The sequence below is a fragment of the Anser brachyrhynchus genome, assembly GCF_964034855.1.
Source record: "Anser brachyrhynchus genome assembly, chromosome: 25".
NCBI classification, from domain to species: Eukaryota; Metazoa; Chordata; class Aves; order Anseriformes; family Anatidae; genus Anser; species Anser brachyrhynchus.
The window spans coordinates 116,417-135,638 of NC_137718.1; the positions used below are offsets into that span (position 1 = coordinate 116,417).

Genomic DNA, 19,222 nt, shown 5'->3' on the forward strand with positions numbered 1-19,222 from the left:
AGGCATCTTATCGAGGACGTGCAGTGGTGCTGGCTTGGTTTTACACTGAGCAGCAACTGTATACACCAGGTAGGGGTGTAAGGCCTCTTTCACAAGGATAGCAGAATAGTTTTTACCTTACTCCTTGTTTTAACTCCTGATGCCACTTAACTGCTCTGGTTGCAAAAAAGGTGGAAACACGAAGTATTATTCTGAAGCTTGGCACCAGTTATCCCTCCCTTGCTAGCTGGCTTTCCCTTAAACATAACCAATAAAAAGCAGCACACCTTTCACAGGTACTCGAGCTGAGACTGCAACTGACTCCAGTCAAGAGCTTGTCGCATTTCCTACCCCTCACCAGTTGCCTGTGAACAACCCAAACAATCACCCCAGTTCAGGGCAACTCCTGGTAAAAAAAATAAAAAAATGCAGGCCAGTGAGACTTCTGCAGCTCTGCTCCAGCCCCTTACAGAAACTCTCATTGTAGTAATCCACACCAACAGGGTATTGCAACCAAAAGCCAAGTTTACCAGGCTAGCTGAAACTGGAGCATTGAACTCTGTAAGAGCACAGACCACCTAGTCATGAGTGTACGGAAAGCATGAGCACCAAGGAGTGGAGAATCCTTCCATTTAGACACATTGACCATCTTGAGGCATCTCTCCAAAGCTAGTTGACATGTGCTAGGGCTTTCTATGAAGAAATGAAGAAAAGGTCAGCATTGTTTGTTTTTTTTTTTTTTTTTTTTTTGCTTAGCACTGTTAAAAGAAACACCAAAACCAATCTGGAGTTCCAGGGAGCTTTTATTGAGTTTAATCAACAAAATCAGGATTTTACCATTCGTCTTTTTTGCACTCTGAACTCATGAAGCTCTTCACAAGCCAGTGCTGCAACGCATGTACATATCCAGAGAAAAACACATTCTCAACAAAATCCATGCTCCACTGGAGAATTAGCCAATTACCAATTTAACAGAATGCCAATTTTCCCCTCCCTCCCCTGAATATTTTCAAGGACTATTCCATGTTGTTCACTGGTTAACAAAGTACCAACTTCTTAACTAGGGACCACTGGATTATGATATCCCACGTGAATTGCAAATATTTTTTTCTTGAAATAAAGTTCCAGGTTTTTTCTATAAAGGGAACAGTGACTATTTTCTTCTCCTGACACCCCTTCCCCATAATTATCGGTTAAAATACAGCAAGGCTGTATCTTAATAAACCCATCCCTCCCACCACCCCTCCTTACCCTTCCCTTATTTGTCTACAGCAGAATTTAACAATGCTTCCACATAAAGACATTTTAAGCAATGCAACAGTGAACTGAGCAAAACCTACAGAATAATCTGCCAAAGCCTTATTTTGAAGATCAGATGCATGCTCTTTGGTCCAGAGACCTGACTTATCATGAAGAGAAACTGTGATTCCAAAAAGAAAAAAAAAAAAGACTACAAGTTCACAGCAACTGGAAAAACTCCTTGTGTGGACTTCTTTTGCCCAACCTTTACAATGGTGACCTTGCTGCCGGAGCTCCTGGGAACAAAGTGCACCCCCATCCTCAGAAACCAACAGCTGCTCAACCCCAGCAGTACTACTCAGTCCAGCACCAGGACAAGAACCACTGTGATGGCAGCTCAGCAGGTGCGGCATGGCATCCCGATAACCTCTAGAACAGAAACCATGACAGAACAGCTCTCTGCTCAAGGTTTGAGTCCTATCGGTCATTTGAAAAACAAGCGTGTGAAGCATTTTTAAATCCTTGGAGCAGACACCCTTCCCTATCCCAAGTAAAAATAAAAATCAAAACAATCAGAATGAGATGATTTGATACCAACATGTATACAACGTATTCATGTTGAGCTTCCATGTTCTTACCCACAAAAAAAGTCCCAGAGGGCAAAGGAAAGATGCTCCCATCTCATTCTGGAAATTAAAATATGTATTTGAGACCAACCCACCCCCCTCCCTTCAAGGAAAGCCCTCCAGCAACTGCACTGCACTCTTTGACAGCGCAAATCCTGAGACCAGCCTATAGCTCATCTGGAGTAAGTTGGCTGAAGATTTGCGTCACCCTCTTCACAGCCATTTCACCCAGTTGTGAAACACTATTTCTTCAGATTCAGAGGATGATGCTTTTTTTAGACTTTCGGGGGGAAAATGCAGAATACATCAGATTCTTAATGTTATCTTTGTCAGAGGAATTATTTGACCTAGGGCTCATCACTGAAGGCAGAAACTGGCTCCAAGTAATGCATAAATGTAAAGGCTGGTGTGTGACTAGAAAAACAACAGGAGATCAAAAGGAATCTCAAAAAGCCAAGACTTATACACACTCCTTACTCCTGGGCAGGAAAAACAAAACAAAAACTAGGCTTATCCTAGTCATTTGGAGCATCTTTCCATTTGCAAGATTGCATCTGTTAGAGATAGCCTATTGGCACCAAAAATAGGCTGCTTCCTTCTTTACTGAAAGCCACCTAAAAACGGTGCCCCTGATAGTTTAGGTAAGTGCCAATCCTCAAATAGAGGCCGAGTTTAAAGTAATACTTTCCATTTAAAAGTTCTGTGCTTTAAGAGGGACCATCAAAGCATGGCACCAGGCTAACCTACCACAAATCCAAGCAGAGCACACACATCTGACTCAACACTGCTATCCTGTTCTTGTTACGTGTGTGCGCCCTGGTAAGATACAAAAAACTTTTATTTACATTTTTTCATGTCTTTGTTGCACAAAATGATCCCTCTTCTGTCTCTCTGGAAAATCGTAAGCTGGCTGCAGTACAAGAGCAAGATTTTACTTTTGGTCAAAGTTATCACCCACAAACTCCCACCCCACCCCCCACCCCCAAAAAGCACCCCAAAGTTGTTTACATTTAGTACCTGCCAGTCAGATGTAAGCTGTGTGGCTCACAGAGTGTCTGTGACCAAGCTCTTGAGTTTGTACTCTAGTGCAGCATTTGCTACAATTATGGAGTCACTGCTGACAAAAAAAAAAACCACCCTTTCCATCTTGTAAAGTTGTTGTCAGGAGGCACCTGATTTTGTACTTATGATCCTCAAGGAAATGGGACAGTTAAGTCTGCCTTTTAGTTCCAAACATTTTTACTCAAAAGAAAAAAGCGGGGGTGTCAAAATGGGAGAAATTAAGACAATTAATTCCTGCCTTAAGATAAGCAAGCATGGTGTGAGTGCAGCATCTGTATACACAATAAATGACTGAGCAAAAGGGATTGCGTTCATCCAGGTGCCTCCTGACACTGTAGTTGAACAGGCTAAAAGGGAATTTTAAGAGTTTACAGTTTGATTTGTCTCACTCCTCTTGCCTGTAGATCAGGCCAAACATCAAGCATGTTGGGAGGGGCACAATTTAAAGCAACACTATTTGACCAGAAAGCATTTTCCAGCAATATACAACGCAGAGTGACAGAGAGCAAGTCATGCCAAAACAGACAAGATGGCAAATAGCTTTCTGTAGCTTCTGACACTAACAGGGGTTTTGTACCCTTACCTGCTCACAGATCTGTATAGAGGCTGTTTTGGGCAGAAAATGCACAATGCTGCAGGAAGTAAATCAAGCCCATAAAGCTCTAGAACTGTCAGTTTATGCATCTAGATCAGTTTTCTACAGTTTCTTTTAAACCCAAATCCACGCCTTATACATATGCTGCTCAGCAACACTGACACCCGCTGGATTTCCCTCACACCATGGTGGAACACAGGTCAGGGCACCCTTCAGAGCTTGTGAAGTTCCTGACGTTTCTAAGTGGGAAATCAAAGAATATCTTGAACAAGGTAAGCAACAGATTTTGAGGCCTCAGAGCCCCTGCAAGGAATCTCTTCAATACAAGCGGTACAGGACAGTGTTGCTAGCACCAGAGCAAACCCACCCTGACAAGGGACACTTGGAAGCCTGCTCTTCAGGGAGGTCAGAGCATTTCTCATTGCTTAGTGTTGCAGAAAACTGAGCCCCTCTCATCTTTAGCTGCTCCCATAATCAGTCTAATCCCTTTAACCCCAGCAACCTTCATCAAAAAAAAAAAGTTATATATGAACCCAAACAGAAAAAAAATATTTACAAAGTTTGTACAATATACACATCTGATTTTCTATGGGACACACTGCACCAGAAGAAAGAGGGCCATGGCTCTGAAACAAGTCTACATATCAAGTGCTGGAACTACTAATGGAGACTTATGGAAACCAGTCTTTAGTGTTCTGCTAGAGCACAGGGCTTTTCTTATGGCTCCTGCAAAGGGTGACAGGCTAGGCTACTCTTTCCTTCTGGAGCTATGCTGCTGCACCTAATCAGCCCAGATTTTAAGTTGGTTTTGTTTTAAATACAGTATTTACAATGTGGGTGAACTGCAGATGCATATCAACTCCTCCAATTAAAAAAAAAAGTTGAAAAAAAAGTATTACCAATAAGTTTCACCTCCCAGCCCTGGCCTTGAGTACTTGGGGAGGAGGAGAGGGGGAAGAGAGGGGAACTTTGACCTGAAACCAAAAACAGCTGTTGATTCCTTGGGCTGTGTCGGAAAGGTGATATTCTGAATGGTCTCATAGCATAAGGCACTTTGCACGAATAAGTAACAAGCTCTTTAGCTTAAAAACAGATGAGTAAACAGGGAGAAGTTGAAATGCACTCAGTCGATGGTTGAAGAATTTGAAATCGCAGACAAGCTTGTGTTCATCAAGATTCTTCTCTTTCCAGGGTTTCTCTTCTTCCCTTGTTGCCCCTCCCACCCAAAGAAAAAAAAATTTAAAACCAGCAGTTAGTGCAACTAATGTTCAATCAGCACACAGTGCAAACAAGTGGAAAAACAAAAAGACATTCCTCCTTTCATCTTCTTTCTTCCTTGCTGCCAAATTTAAAAAGAAAAAAGGCCAAGCTCTTTAGTCTTCATAGTTCCGAAATGAAAAGACGAAGAAAAACCCACAAAGAGAAGGGTATCCCCAAAGAAATGATGTGTCACAGATGTGGATCAAAGGGCTTCACCTTCCGGCATGTGTAGTCAAAACCTTAAAAAAAAAACACCCACAGTTAAATCAATTCTATGCAAAACCAGAATGTAAGTAATGAATCACACTGAGTATGTAGCTGCTCCGGAAAAGCCAACAGCATTTAGAACAGCTCATCTTCAATCACTGCACCTCAAAAAGAAGTGCTACTATTACCCAATTATACCTAAATGGCACAACTACACACTTGTTTACTGTCATTAAGTGGTGTACAATTCTCAGACAAGGTTACAGCATTCCCCTTAAAGAAGCCACCCAAGAGCTCTGCCCAGGTTCGTCATCTGATTTGTTTTGTCTATGTACTTATTTATTTTAAAAGATTAATAAAGCAAAGCAAAGACTGCAAGTCATTTTGGCATGACTGAGTAGGACTATCCTTAAATTATTTCAAGTAGACACAGGTTCATTTTATCTCTCTCTAGCAATCTGCTTCTTTGGCAATTTTTGGTTTTTGTCAGCTGAGAGCAATTTCAGTAGCTTCATCAGTATTTTCTAATTCACAATCTCTAGGAGAAAATACACAACAAAATTACTTTCAACCCAAACAGTGTCATCTCTTGACGTTGCATAACATAGCATCTTAACTAAAAACAGATCAAACATCACCCTCTATTTGGCCTGACTCTAAGAACAACAATTTCCCTGGATTGAAAAAAGAAATCGACTTAGCATTTTTTCCTCAGACAGCGATCAAGAAAAGCCACACTTTGAGACACCCTGGCAGTGAAGCCTTTTTTTTTTTATGCTACGTAGACCTCAAGTGGCAATGAAGATGAATTACAGCTTTGCTACCTACTTTGTAGGAGGTTCTATGAATATATGTCTATGAGAAGACAAAACATGAGGCACCTATAGCTTGAATCTGTTTCTTTCAGCTGCTGAGCTGATTAGGCTTTTTTGTTGGTGCAAAATTCTTAGAGATCCACTTTCTCTCCTGGCTTTTTTGATTACCACCTCCCTTTCTGCCATCACCTACTTCTCTTTTTAGCTAAGCAATACAGAAAGAACTCTTTAGGCTACTAGCAGGCATCCTAGCCTCTCCAAACACCAATCTTCCCACCCTCACTGACAATCTATTTCAAACCCTTGTTTTCATATTCAGGCACGTTTGGCACATCAGTTTCCCTCTTCCCCTGCAACAATATTCAGCCCAGCTCTTCTTTTATCCAACAACTTCTCTATTCAGGAAGGCATTTACATACGCATTATGGTTACTGTTTCTCATCTTCTACAGGTTCACTGTGGTATTCTGCCACATACAGGCTCTTGTCAATGTTGCTTGGTATGGGTTTAATTTCAGTTCCCAACTGCTCCTCAATACTTTTCAGGTTGAATCGATCATCATAGGTGATCAAGTTGATGGCCAGGCCAAGATGACCAAAGCGACCTCAAAAAAGAAAAAAAACAACCTGAACCGAGTAATAGAAGGTTGATTGAAAGAGTCTGCAGATTCTGGCATTAGTAACACTGCCCTCCGATGGTAAAGGAAAATCCAGACTCTGCAACAGGTCTTTGAAAGCATTTAAGGACTTCTGTACAACTACAGGAGTAAGAAAAACCAAGAGGTTAAAAATGCTCCAACTGCACGTATTCATTAATAACCAACTCAAAGTCTTCTACTACTACAGTACACATGTCCACCCCTTATTAAATGAAACAGTTATTGAACAAGCCTGAACTACAGAGTTCAAGTACACTGAGTTCCATCACCTATCGCCTTTTTTGAAGATGTATCTAGTAGATGCCCAGGCACTGGAAACACGAAGGAGAAAAAAAAACGATGCTTAAACCACAGAAGCTAAATTTTCAGTATAAAATTCTCCCAAACTGCAAAAAAAAAAAATCACATCAAGTCTCATGAGACTGAAGCAAAATATGGAGTGTTTTTTTTGCATTAGGCTTTTCGGACTAGTTTAAAGAACACAGCCATTTATTCACGTATTTGTGAGAATAATCATGATATGGTACCCAAAAGATAAATTTGTCAGAAAAATCAAAGCTATTCAAAATAGTTCAAGTATAGTAATAAAAAGCAGAAGCCAATTCAATGCTAAAGAAAAAAATGACAGTTATCCAAGTTGTTTCTAAAAGATGCTTCTCCTCTCACCTGATCTGCCAATACGATGGAGATAAGTCTCTGCCAGCTTTGGGAAATCAAAGTTTATCACCACATTCACAGCTTGGATATCAATACCTCGGGTAAACAGATCTGAAAGACAATTCAGGTCATGAATAATTGATTATTGATTATTATATATATATATTATATAAAAGTTGATTTCGGGTAGAAAATTTAGGAACAATTAACACTAGCTAGCACTAGTTTATAAATATAAGCTTTCCTCGTATCAAGGCATTTTACATACAATTCTGTTACAGCTTCTTCTTGCTCTTTATCCACTTTAAGCGTAATACAAGAAGAATGATCAAGACCTCAAATCTTCAAATCTATGCCAAAAAAGTAATTAACATCAAGCCAGTTTTTGCATGTTAGACTATTTTTGAGTAGGTCATCTTATACAAGCACCTCCTCAAACACAGCACATGTTGCCATTGTCACAACAGACTTGAGATCTGAACTACATCCCATCAGCTTAGCTCTTTTTATTTCACTTCAAGTTGAGTTAAGACTACCCAGATGCATGTAGCAACTGCCACGGTACTGCCCAAACAGGCTGTACTGTGGATAACTCACGCCATATACAGACCAATCGCAACTACAGACCATTTAGGAAAGATGAACTACAGACGTGTAAAGAATCAGCAAAATGTAGTCCAGTAATCCTAGCCACAGTTACACCTACAGTTCTGTTCTTTTGTAAAGCTTATGGCCGAACAATTTACAGAGCACTTGTGAAAACATACAGAAAAGGTAACTGAAGCAGGAAACACAGGTTATCACAATAAAAGGATTTGTTAACAAGTTGCAACTTCAGTTTGTCACAAAAGACCAAACCCATACACCTAAACGAGTGCAGCACTCTGCCCTACACACACTTGACAAAATTCTCTAATCAAACCATTAACTTGCTTTATCACAAATCAAGTTACCTGCCACACCTGGGCTAATGACTAATCAGCTTTCTATCACAACCTTCAGAAAAACAAAAACATTTAGGAACTCTTACCAGTGCAAACAAGATTGCGGCATAAGCCGTTTCGGAAATCGTGGAACACACGATTGCGGTGTTCCTGGAAATACATAAAAACAAATAAAAACAACTGTGACTTTCAGGTAGGTATTCAAGTTACAAACAACTTCATTCACATAAATTCCTTCCCCTCATCACTACTGACAGCTGAGTCAAAGCTGCTAGTACTATTTCTTAACACTTCTTATCCATATATTCTAAAAAACTTGCCAGAGGGGCCTTCAGAACCACTTTTAGGCAAAAACATTTAACTTTGTCTACAAATCTCAATTAGTTACACAAATTAATCTCAGAATAGTATCATCATAAATTACAAGTACATGAAACCTGCACTAGGGAAGTTAGATTGACTGCTACTAAAAGGAACAACATCATGCTAATCAATTGGCCTCTGTAGCTATGAGCTCTCCCTCCCCCCCCCCCCCCCCCCAAAAAAATGAAGTGCCTCATACTGATTTCTGCAAGCAGAAAACACAGTAACCAGCATATGTGAAAGAGTACAAGAAATCAGGTAGGATATTGTTTCATGACATGCAGATCCATAAAAAAAGTTTTTAGTTTTACCAAAAAAAATTTCTGTGCCCAAAGCTTATTTTCATTCCTGGCATTTTGACTATCATCTCCCCGATCCCTGTGCCAATTTCAATACATTTTATTCATTTTATGTCCTAGCAATAAATTTTTCATCATTTACATTAAATCTGGAAACATCCTTCCTTTAAAAAAGGAAGCCTCTTCATTTTCCACTAAAGAATGTTTTTCACCCCTGAAGCACAGATAGGGATGGTATGCGCCAATTGTCTATGAAGACTCCCCTCTCAACAACAAGTTCCTTTGGACCACACAAAAATTAAGTAGTATCATTTTTAGAGAGCAAAATTAACAAGTTGAAACTTCCCACACAAAGATACCTGCCTTTTGCCACACACATTATCTACTGACAAATCAGAAATAAACAAGAAACAGACTTCAGGGAATCCATTTGCATATCTGTGTCTATGCTCAATACTGGCACTGCCTCCTTTTCTGTTTAAAGAAATGCTGGTCTGCACATAGCCCAGCAAACATTTGTATTACCTGCCAGCCCAATGTACAGCAAGCTAGGCTTCCCGTAACGCTTTCATATGAATTTATTCAAGTTTACATATAAAATGCGAAGTATTTCAAAGTACTCCTGTCTTACATGCACCACTTCAACCTTTTGACAATGCCTTTTAGTACACTCACCGATAACAAGGAAATCAAGAGCATGACTCTTGAGGACATGTGAACTGATCTACAAGTAACAGAAATTCCTGCACCAGCAAAGCTGCAGACATTTTTCATAGTTTTGTAAACTAGGCCACTGGAGCTCAATCACTATTCAGCAGTCAATGCTTTCAAGTAAGAGCTTCGATCAAAGCCATCTCCCTGCATTCTCAGATTCCCCTACAGCCACAGTGCAAGATTTACTGCTTGCAAAGCCAGGCTAGGCACTCAGATCAGCTGAGTATTGTTCTTTCTGTTTGTACTCCTGAATACCCCATGAACAGCTACACTAAACGCTCCGGAAAAAGGTTTAATTATGGGGGGGGAGGAGTCTGAAAACAAAACTGAAGCGATAGCAAAGCAATACATGTCTAAGTTTTTGAAGAACATGCAAATTTAAAGCAAGTATGAGACTTAATTCAGCTATGTGCTACATCTGTGGAGTAGGACATGAAATCATGTAGCAGGACATAAACCACTGTAACTTCATACTCACCTGCCTCATTTTAGCATGGATATAGAAGCAGGAATAGCCCAACTGGGAGATCTTTTTGGCTAACAATTCAACCCGTTGAGAGGAGTTGCAGAAAATGATCGACTGGTTAATCTGGAGCTGAACATATAAGAAGCGTGTTAAGTAAATGCAGAATTTTAGTAACAGATGATCTAAGGCAGATCTAAATCCCTTGCAGAAAGAAGGCAAGACAGGTGCTGCAAGTAATTCATACCATAAATATTTTTGTACAAGAGGGAAAAAAAGTTAACACGTAACAAAACTGCACGGCAAGTTTTGTTTGAGGCAAGCACACTCATTTTTAGCTTCAGCTTATATAGTATGATTAGCACAGTTTGACAAGGAAAAAAAAAGTCTGTCACTCTGAATCTTATTCTTGACTTTGAAGGAAACAAAGCATTTGTAAGTTCTTAACCTGACCTACACTGCTTACCCTGGAAAACAGCGTATTGAGGCAATGAACTTTCTGACGCTCAGTTACATAGGCATAGTACTGAGTAACTCCCTTCAAGGTTAACTCCTCCATCAGATTAATCTCATAGGGTTTCTGCAAATGGGAATTCTGAAAGATAAAGATAAAAATAAAGCAGGCATATCTATATGCAAAACCACATAAGGACTTCCCATCCTGTAGCACATTTAATTCTTCCATCGCAAGGATGCACTAACTAGCCAATCTTTATGCCTGTCACTAGACAGGGTAGGTGAAATTTCACAAAGGATTACTTAAAAAACGAAGGCATCATGCCAGGCTAAACAGGATCACCTTCTAGAAGCAAATCAACACAGATGGCGTTAACTACTGTATAAAGAGGAAAACAGTACCTTACATGCAAGAATTACATATACTTAACTTCCCATTAACATTATTTCTGGACAAAAGTTATTTCAAATTTGCTGTCCTACACTGAGGCTGGTATATTAAACCAGAGAAGTGTGGATGCATAAATAAATGAGCAACACCCACTCATGCACCTCAGGTGCAGTGTCACCACAATCACATGTATCTGAATCCAACTACACTCACCATGAATTTCTGTACACTCAGAGGGAAAGTGGCTGAGTAGAGCAAAATCTGTCTGTTTTTAGGTAGCGTGAGAATAATGTCTTCCATTATTTGTACAAAATCTTGAGACAGCAACTTATCTGCCTGTAACAACACAAGCACAAACGAGTAAGTCAAAGAAGTAGGGCAATATTTCAGTTTTCTGGTAGTATCACGCTGGAGAAGAAACACAAACACACCGGGAATATTCTCCTTCCCACCTTCACAATGGTATCACCCCCTCTGGAGTGAATACCACACTCCAAATGACATTTGATTTAGTTTCTGAAAACAGGATACATCAGTAGAAGGAAGTTTACATTTCCCAGTTTTCAATACTGACTTAAGCAGAATCAAACTGAATAAAAATACATACAATGGGAGTTCTAAACCAAAAATAGCTATCACTGTTCCTATCAGAGTCATCCAAGAGCTTTCACACAATTATTTTTCTCAACCTCTCACTTAGCAGTCTGTTGGATGTTTATAAATCAGGTTACATGAACTTATGTGGTAAGCACAACGCATTCATTATGAACAGATACCAAATGAAAAACAATCCTTCAGTTCAGAATAGACTGCTTATCTATTTCGCAGGAACAGTCAACAGAAAAGGCAAACCTTCCTAGGCTGTTTTCTTGGAAGTTTTACATGCAGAAGAGCTCTTATGCCCATATACCTTCTCAAAAACAAGAAGAAATGAATTAGCTATAACCTTAGTATCCCTAAGCAAAGGTATTTGTTGCTGTATATAATGAGGTGGCTGGCTGAGACACATCATTCGTTTAAATTGTTAATACACCAAAAGGTTTAATATGAGCAACTTGCCTCATCCAATACTATCATCTGGACATGCTCAACTTTTGCTACTCCTTTCTTGATGAGATCGAGAATTCTGCCAGGGGTAGCTATCACCACATGCACTGTAAGGTTAGAAGAGAAAAAAAATTTAAGGTGACTAAAACAACGTTTCCAGCATTCAGAGACATGTTTTATACCAACAGATTGAGAGAATGACTGTAAACAAACAGTGACTAAGACATAATACAGTCTTCCTGTAACAAGCGTAACAATAACACAGACATAACAAAAAAAGCAGAAATTAGAATGCCACATTGTAAAAGCCCAAACACCAACTGTAGCATAGCAAAGGTGCTCTGACCTGTATCATCAAGCCTCATTATGTCATCTCGCAAATTGGTTCCTCCTGTTGTTGCCATCACTTTGGCACCTCCCATGTGTTTGCTGACTTGGATACAGATTTGACTGACCTGCAGGGCTAGTTCACGGGTGGGAACAATCACCATTGCTGGAAGTTAAAAGTGTCGGCATGAGTTACTAATAACACACTATCAAAAATACTTCTCTGTAGAGGACAGAGACTTCATGAAAGCCATACTTCTGCGGTTTTGGAGTTCCACTCTAAATACCCCGAGTAAGTCCTAGAAACTGCTTAAAACAAGACAAATGCCATGCAAGGGTTCTATATCCCTTGCTATTCCCTCCACATGAGTCACCCAGCCACCATGCTTCTGTGTTACTCCAAATCCATTTTCCAGGGCAAGACAGTAAAGTCCAGAAGACATCTTCAAGTTTTTAAAAGAAACTGGAAATTTAAAATTTCACTTTCCCTCCACCACTCCCTATGTACTTGCTTTACAAATATAAGCAGATAACCTACACTGCTGCATTCTGTCGACCACTTTTAGATTCAAGTCTGCTGCACAGTGACCAATACTATTACCTGGATGCAGCCAAGGAAGACCCATCCCAACTGACCTTGTATGTTGTCCTTCTTTAAGTCTAGCCGTTCAAGTAAGGGAATGAGGTAGGCTCCACTCTTGCCTGTTCCATTTTTCGCTCTAGCCAAGATATCCCTACCAGATAAAGCAATGGGGATGCTCTCCTCCTGAAATGCAATGACAGTCAGCACATGAGCAATCATGAGCCATGCTCACTAGAGACTGGCCAAATATAACTCTCCTCGCTATATGATGTTAAACCTGTTCCATGAAAGAGTATCTTGCTACTGAAAGTATTGTAGACTTACACACAGCAGGAAGGAGTTTAACCTATCAGCAAAGAGCTCCCCAGCAAAGCAATAGCTCTGCTCCCAACGTCTCACGTAAAGTCCTCTTATGACCAGATAGGATGAGAACCAGTGCTCGGTTACTGCAGGAACTGTAAACCCATACAGACGCATTAGTAAAAAAAAAAAAGTGAAAAATTAGGAAAAAACATGAGGAGACAGTGAGAATCACTAGCAAACTCCTCCAATGGGAAAAAATGCCCACATGTATCTTAACATTGGAAAGGCATCAGCCCATGTAATTTCAAACCTGCATGTTTCTGTGATACACTTCTCAAAACCAGCGGGCTTCCTTTTTAAAACTTCAGCCACTCAGGCAAAGGCCAGAAGTATTTTTCATTTGCTTTCTTTTACAGCAATATCTAAATGACCCAAGTACATTCGGCCTTTTCATTTGGAAAAGCTGACACATTAGAATCTGTTCTAAAGCAGATAAATTAACAAAAAGCCATAGCTTCCTCCATTCCTTAAGGAGATAAAATGGCCTGGATGTCAGTAGCACGGGGGAAGAGTTCAACACCACACCCACTCCCCTAAGTTTACATACATTAACATTTACTGATGGAATCAGCCCTAAAAGTAAAAACAAGATGGAGAAACAGAAAAAGTAAACTTACTAACACTCTCTCTCCTATAATCTCCATTATGACTCCTTCCAGATATTTATGATAAAAAAAGCCAAGAATGGGTGATACAGATATCTTAGTAACAAATAAAGGTATGCAACCTATGGCAGACCTGTTTTCCAGAAAACTTACAAGAACATCCCTGTACTCACTGCGACTACTTATCTGAAGGATGCTACTGAACATGGGATTAACATACCAATGCCTCTACGGTTTCCTTCCCCAAATGGAAACAAAATTCCACGGTTCAAATCCCCAGTTTTCAAATCCCAAGTTTTCCCAAACCATGACATAATATCTGACATTTAAGCACAAGAATTTCAGAGTTTATAAAAAATTAAGCTGCTGCTTATAACTAGTCCGTTTTAACAACCTGAATAGGAGATGGTTTTTCCCAGCCCATTTCAAAAATTCCCATCAGCAACTCCCGTTTCAAACAGTAATCTTCAAACTCATTTCCTTTTGTGGAGGTCACGTCCTGAATAATCACAAAAAGCACATCCATAAGATTAGGTCATACAATCCACAGCTGTAGATCAGTCAGAGTCAATGAGAGAGTGCTTATGCAAGAAGATCACAAAGCACATTTCATTACTACACAGGAGTTCTCACTAATCTATGCAATACCATACAGTGGAGAAGTAAATATTAAGTTTCCAATAACCAAATACAACACTGTGAATACACTGATGTATTTTGATCTCTGTCTTGCAGGAGCCACTGACAATCAGCCTCATGCCATAACAGTAAGAAAGAAATACACACTTAACTCTGTTTTTGAGCTTTACAAGAGAAACATCTCTCCCAAGCAGTTTTAAGAGAATTAAAACGGCAATTCTTCATTTAAAACAGGTTAGCAATAGCTGAACTGCCTTTGAATATTTGCTTACAAACCCACTGCAGCTTCTCCCACAACTTTAATTCCACATTTATTCCTAAAATTCAAACGTCCTTACCGAAGTTTTGATTCTCAAATCCTTTGGAGGGAGTTTTAAAGTCTTCTTCCAGTCATCACCAGGTCTACAGAAAAAAAAATCTGGTTTAATAACTTTTTGTGTCCTGATTTTCTTAGGAACAGTGATTTAACATGTAACATTTTCACATCTTGAAAGCTAAAAACACCTACGCATATGAGCTCAAGTCTTCTCTGAGCTAAGCGAATGCAACAGGCAGGAAACTGTAAACACAGAAATTCAGCAGTCTGCCAAGTGCAAGAGAATTTGTGAAATCTTTATCCAGTCATGATTCAAATCCCATTTTTAGGGCACTGAATTGATCCAGTAGAACAGACTTAAAACTACACACTGACATATTCATAATAAAGTAATAAGTTATAATAAAACCACAAAACTATAGTTAACTACTTCAAAAAATAAAAACCTCATGCCCAGAGACCATCTATTCTTTATCAATAATAAAAGAAGATGGAAATACTCTGGGGGAGAAAATTAAGTAAATACACACTCCACTTGTTGAACTGTTTTTTAATTTTGCTCAGTGAGATTTAGACATTTGTCCTCTCTAAAAAGACCCTGTACAGAAGAGAGCAAGTTCTTTTTTGCCCCAGTGCCAGTTAGGAGTGAGTTATGATGAGTTTTCCTCATCAGTCTGGTTAGTAAACCAGTATAAAATAAATTACACCAGAACTTGAAATGAGTATTCAAGTATTCCATTTTGCCATTACGCACTAAGATAGGTATTTTCTTCAAAAATAACCAAGTAGCAAAAGAAAAGTGAATGTTGCTCAGGGGCAGCAGAGAATTACCCATTACTGTACCAAACAAGTCTTGTAAGTCTGTCAGAATTTCCAACCAGCACATTCACATTTTATCAGCATGCTTCCTAAAACACTTTGATGAGAAAAGAGAGAAGAGACGCATACAAGGGTGTCATAGTGGCACCATATTATCTCAGCTTAGGCTTTGACTGAAGTTCAGCATTACACTGGGGAGAACACACACTACTATTCCAAATCATTGACAAAAAAGATAACCAACTTGAAAGAATTTCTCACCACGAGAGAGATCAGCAACAAACTGAAAAGCATACAAAACTGGACTAGGACTAGGCAATGTTTCCTCCTGTCTTAAATATCAGTTCCTTCCCACTCCCCAACTTCCTTCTCATACCACTTGAAATGAGCAAAGAAAACAGGATGCTGCTGCTCAGTGGGCTACCTCTGACAAGCAGCTCCATGTTCTGAAAAGTGTCAAATTCAATTTCCACAACAAATACATTGCTAAGATAATTGCCAGAAAGCAGCTCACACCTGGAAATACAGCTTTTGTTTAGTAATGCACATCCTAGGACACTGCTGTCATCAACATCATAAAACAACAGAACAGAACTTTTAAAACACAAGTACCCAAGAACACTTTCCCTTATATCAAATTTTAACATTCTTGTGGCAGTTGACACAAATACTTACTTAATAGTGGTGGTCATACTCTGTGCTTGTTGTTGAGTGCCATTATTGATTGTGTTGGCATTTTTCAGCTGGTTCATCTGTTGCTGAGTCTGTGTGCCTCCACCTCCTGGGCCCCCGCTGGGTTTTACAGGGCCTCTCAATTGCCCATTCTGACTGGATAGACCCATTATAACAGGGTTCTCTGTTCTGGCCGTGCTCATGCTTCTATTTTTAAAGATGTCTTTTTAGACTTCAAAACTTTGAAAGTCAGTACAGAAACTGTAATAACAGTTTATTAGACTCTCCAAAACGAAGAGATAAATAAGTCTTGCTCAATATATGAGTCCTTTATTGCAATGCAGGCAAGCACCTGTAAGTCACTCAAAAGTAAAGTAGTAACTTGCTCTGATGCACTGTGGATCAACCTTTTTTTTTTTTTGTAAAAAAAAAGCCCTCTAACAAAGTTGAGTTATATCAGAATTCACTTGCTTCAATCTGAAAAAGAAGCAGACAGTAACAATTAATACATGGACTTCTGTATATACAAATCCTTCAGTTGACTTCGCTATTTTAAAATAGCCTGCAACACTGCATATTATCTAAAAATCACCTCTTCCCAGGCAGCACACAACACAGTATTTGTTTTTCTTTTTTCTTGGTGGAATTATCAGAGACATATCAAACTTTTTTTTTCCCCTTGCTACAAAGCTGAGCTTAGGTCACCAAAGATGACTGTGTAAACAGCTGTACTTTCTTTCAGCAGCCTTCCAGCTAGTAACCACTTGAAAAACAGTACCTAGATTCCCCTGTGAAATAGGCACAGATTACCTCGATTGCTTTGCCTGTTCTTGAAATTCCCCCTCTTCTGGGACACAGAAAAGCAACCATAAAAACCTAAGCAACATTATGCACAAGTTTTTGATAAAAAACAAAACCACAATATCAAATGGACATTAAAGCAAGAACCGAAGAAATACTCGTTACTCTGATTGTCCTTTTCATGTAAGAAGTGAAATTGAAGTGATGCTAGAATTATGATAGAAATTATGACATTATCTGTGAAAACAAAGCACTCACCCTCCCCCAACTCCAAAAGTTAGTTCAACCAACTTATTCATAACCTTTTTTATTGGGCATTGATTTAACACCATTTAGAATATTGAAACAAATGATATCATGGTGCTGAACTAAGAGTAGAGCAGCTTCCTGCTGAGCCTAAACATTTACACCAGGAATCAGTTAGCTTCCTGCTTGATGTTACCTTCCATTCGTCAGTAAAGATTCACATCGCACTCGGAGTTGGAACTAGATGATCTTCAAAGGTCTCTTCTAACTCACATCACTCTATGATTCTAAGATAACATGACTTAGTATCAACACTGTATTTAACAAAAGTGTTGCCAAAACTGCAAAGAGAGAAAAAGTCTGCGTCTCACACACAGAAAATACGGCCCAGAGATGAAGAACTCCTTACAACGATATTAGCCAGCCAAGACACTTGTAGTTCAAAACCTTTCAAAAGCAACTGAAAGTAGGTTTGCTTGCCTGTACAGTTTCTCATCATAAAGCTCCTGCAACTTAGGAAGTGCACAGGAAAAGCAGGTTACTGCTTGCTAAGGTGGAGCGGTCAAAAAAAAAAAAGGGCATTTCCCCAGTGAATAAAACATACGTTCAAGAGCACTTCAAGAGGATGGAAAAGGAATGCAAACTCTTCTCAGACTTCCCAGCTGTTTCCAAGTGCATCAATTAGAGCTTTGCAGCAAAACTTTAAAATCAGTAGAAATAAGATATTTCTCCTAGTTATCTTTCTGACTAGAAGCACGGTTTCAGTGCATCTCTGAAAGGACAACTCTCCCTCTCATTAACTTAGTTAAAAAAAAAAAACAGACAGATCATATAAGCCACCATGGTCACCTAACAAACCCGGATACAAGTGGCAAAGATCACGCAAACATTTTTAGTAGAGGAAATATCTAGTTCCCTTAAAGCCTCTCGCTCGTAGCCATCCTTCAACAAGATGCAAGATTAAAAAACACAAGACCTCGCCAAACCCAGCGGGGTCACCACGTTCCCGGACAACAGCAGCCACCATTTCGCAAACCGAAGACCCGATGGAGAACAGGACCCCGCGGAACGGCCGTCCCCCCGGCCGCAGGCCCGGCGGGAAGGGCAGCCGCCGCCAGGCCTCTCTCTTCTCCCGCCGACCGCGGATCCGTCGCGACAGAGCTGGGCCTGCCGGGCCCCTGGGCCTGCCAGGCCCCGGCACAAAGCCGACGCGCGGCCCGTCCGCGGGCGCCCCCGCGGTGCCTATCGTGTCCGGCGAGCCCGGGCCGCACTGCGGCGTCACCCCCAGCGCTGCGCGGAGCGGCCCCGGGCCCCGCGGCGAGGCCGCCGCCCGCGAAAAGCAGCTGCGCCACACCGGCACCCCCCGCCCGCGAACAATGGAGCGGCCTCGCCCGCGGCCCCGCCGCTCCGGGCGGCAGCGAGCGCCGCCGCGGCCCGGCCCCGCGGCCCCGCCGCCCCCGGCCCGGCCTCCCCCCGCCCCGCCGCCGGGCCCCCGACGCCGCCAGGCCCCGCTCGGGCCCCGCCGCTACCGCGGCGCGCCGCAGGCCGCGAGGCGAGGCCCGGCGCGGCGGCGGCGGCTCCCCTCGCCGCTCCCCCAGGCCCACCTCGCCCCGGCGCCGCCGCCCGCGCTCACCGCCACCAGCCGCGCTCCCCCTCGCCCAGGTACAAAATCCTCTCGCTGCCGCTTGGTGCCTTGTTATGGCGACTCGACGCTCCAAGATGGCGGCTTCCTCCTTCCTCCCGTGCGCCCTCCCCCTCCCGGCAGGGCAGGGCAGGGCAGGCCGGCCCGGCCCCGCCCCGCGCGCACGCACGTACGCACGCACGCACGCACGCGCGCGCCACGCCCGGCCCTGCGTGAGCTCCTCGGGGCGGTGCTCCCGCAGTCACGTGGCCGCGCCGCGCAGCTGTCGCGCCCGGCCCCTGCCGCTGGGCGGCGTCCGCGCCCCCGCGTGCGCGCGGCCGCCGCAGGGCCTGAGGGGGGGCGGGGAGCCGCCGGGGGGGGGGGGGGAGCCGCCTCGATAACTGCTGTAATAAGGGTACTGCCCGCCTTTCTGTATAACTGCTATGCGTACAAGG

General features: G+C 41.7%; 1 protein-coding gene across 3 annotated transcripts; it reads right to left on the reverse strand.

Moving 5' to 3' along the window:
- Positions 1–764: 764 nt before the first annotated feature.
- On the reverse strand, positions 765–18,937 carry DDX6 (DEAD-box helicase 6). Of its 3 annotated transcripts, XM_080567453.1 has the most exons (15): positions 18,780–18,907; positions 17,343–17,433; positions 16,103–16,576; positions 14,631–14,694; positions 14,048–14,152; positions 12,739–12,868; positions 12,122–12,268; positions 11,784–11,882; positions 10,942–11,060; positions 10,348–10,476; positions 9,897–10,013; positions 8,129–8,192; positions 7,108–7,209; positions 6,203–6,387; positions 765–5,000 (listed from the first exon to the last, which is right to left on the reverse strand). In XM_080567453.1, exons 3-14 carry the CDS (start codon positions 16,300–16,302, stop codon positions 6,212–6,214), a joined length of 1,452 nt encoding a protein of 483 aa, XP_080423579.1. In that variant the 5' UTR covers positions 16,303–16,576; positions 17,343–17,433; positions 18,780–18,907; the 3' UTR covers positions 765–5,000; positions 6,203–6,211. The 3 variants fall into 3 exon arrangements, with proteins under 3 accessions (XP_080423579.1, XP_080423577.1, XP_080423578.1); XM_080567451.1 differs by lacking the exon at positions 17,343–17,433 and having other exon boundaries at positions 18,780–18,937; XM_080567452.1 differs by lacking the exon at positions 17,343–17,433 and having other exon boundaries at positions 18,751–18,903.
- Between the last annotated feature and the right edge of the window lie 285 nt (positions 18,938–19,222).

Bases quoted from the DNA above. Each gene is read 5' to 3' on its own strand.
- DDX6 (XM_080567451.1), bottom strand. From the start codon at position 16,302: ATGAGCACGGCCAGAACAGAGAACCCTGTTATAATGGGTCTATCCAGT. The intron at 14,153-14,630 runs GTAAGGACGTTT...GTGATTATTCAG, and splicing joins ATTTGAGAATCAAAACTTCG to GACGTGACCTCCACAAAAGG. The intron at 12,269-12,738 runs GTCAGTTGGGAT...TTTAACTTCCAG, and splicing joins AAAGAAGGACAACATACAAG to CAATGGTGATTGTTCCCACC.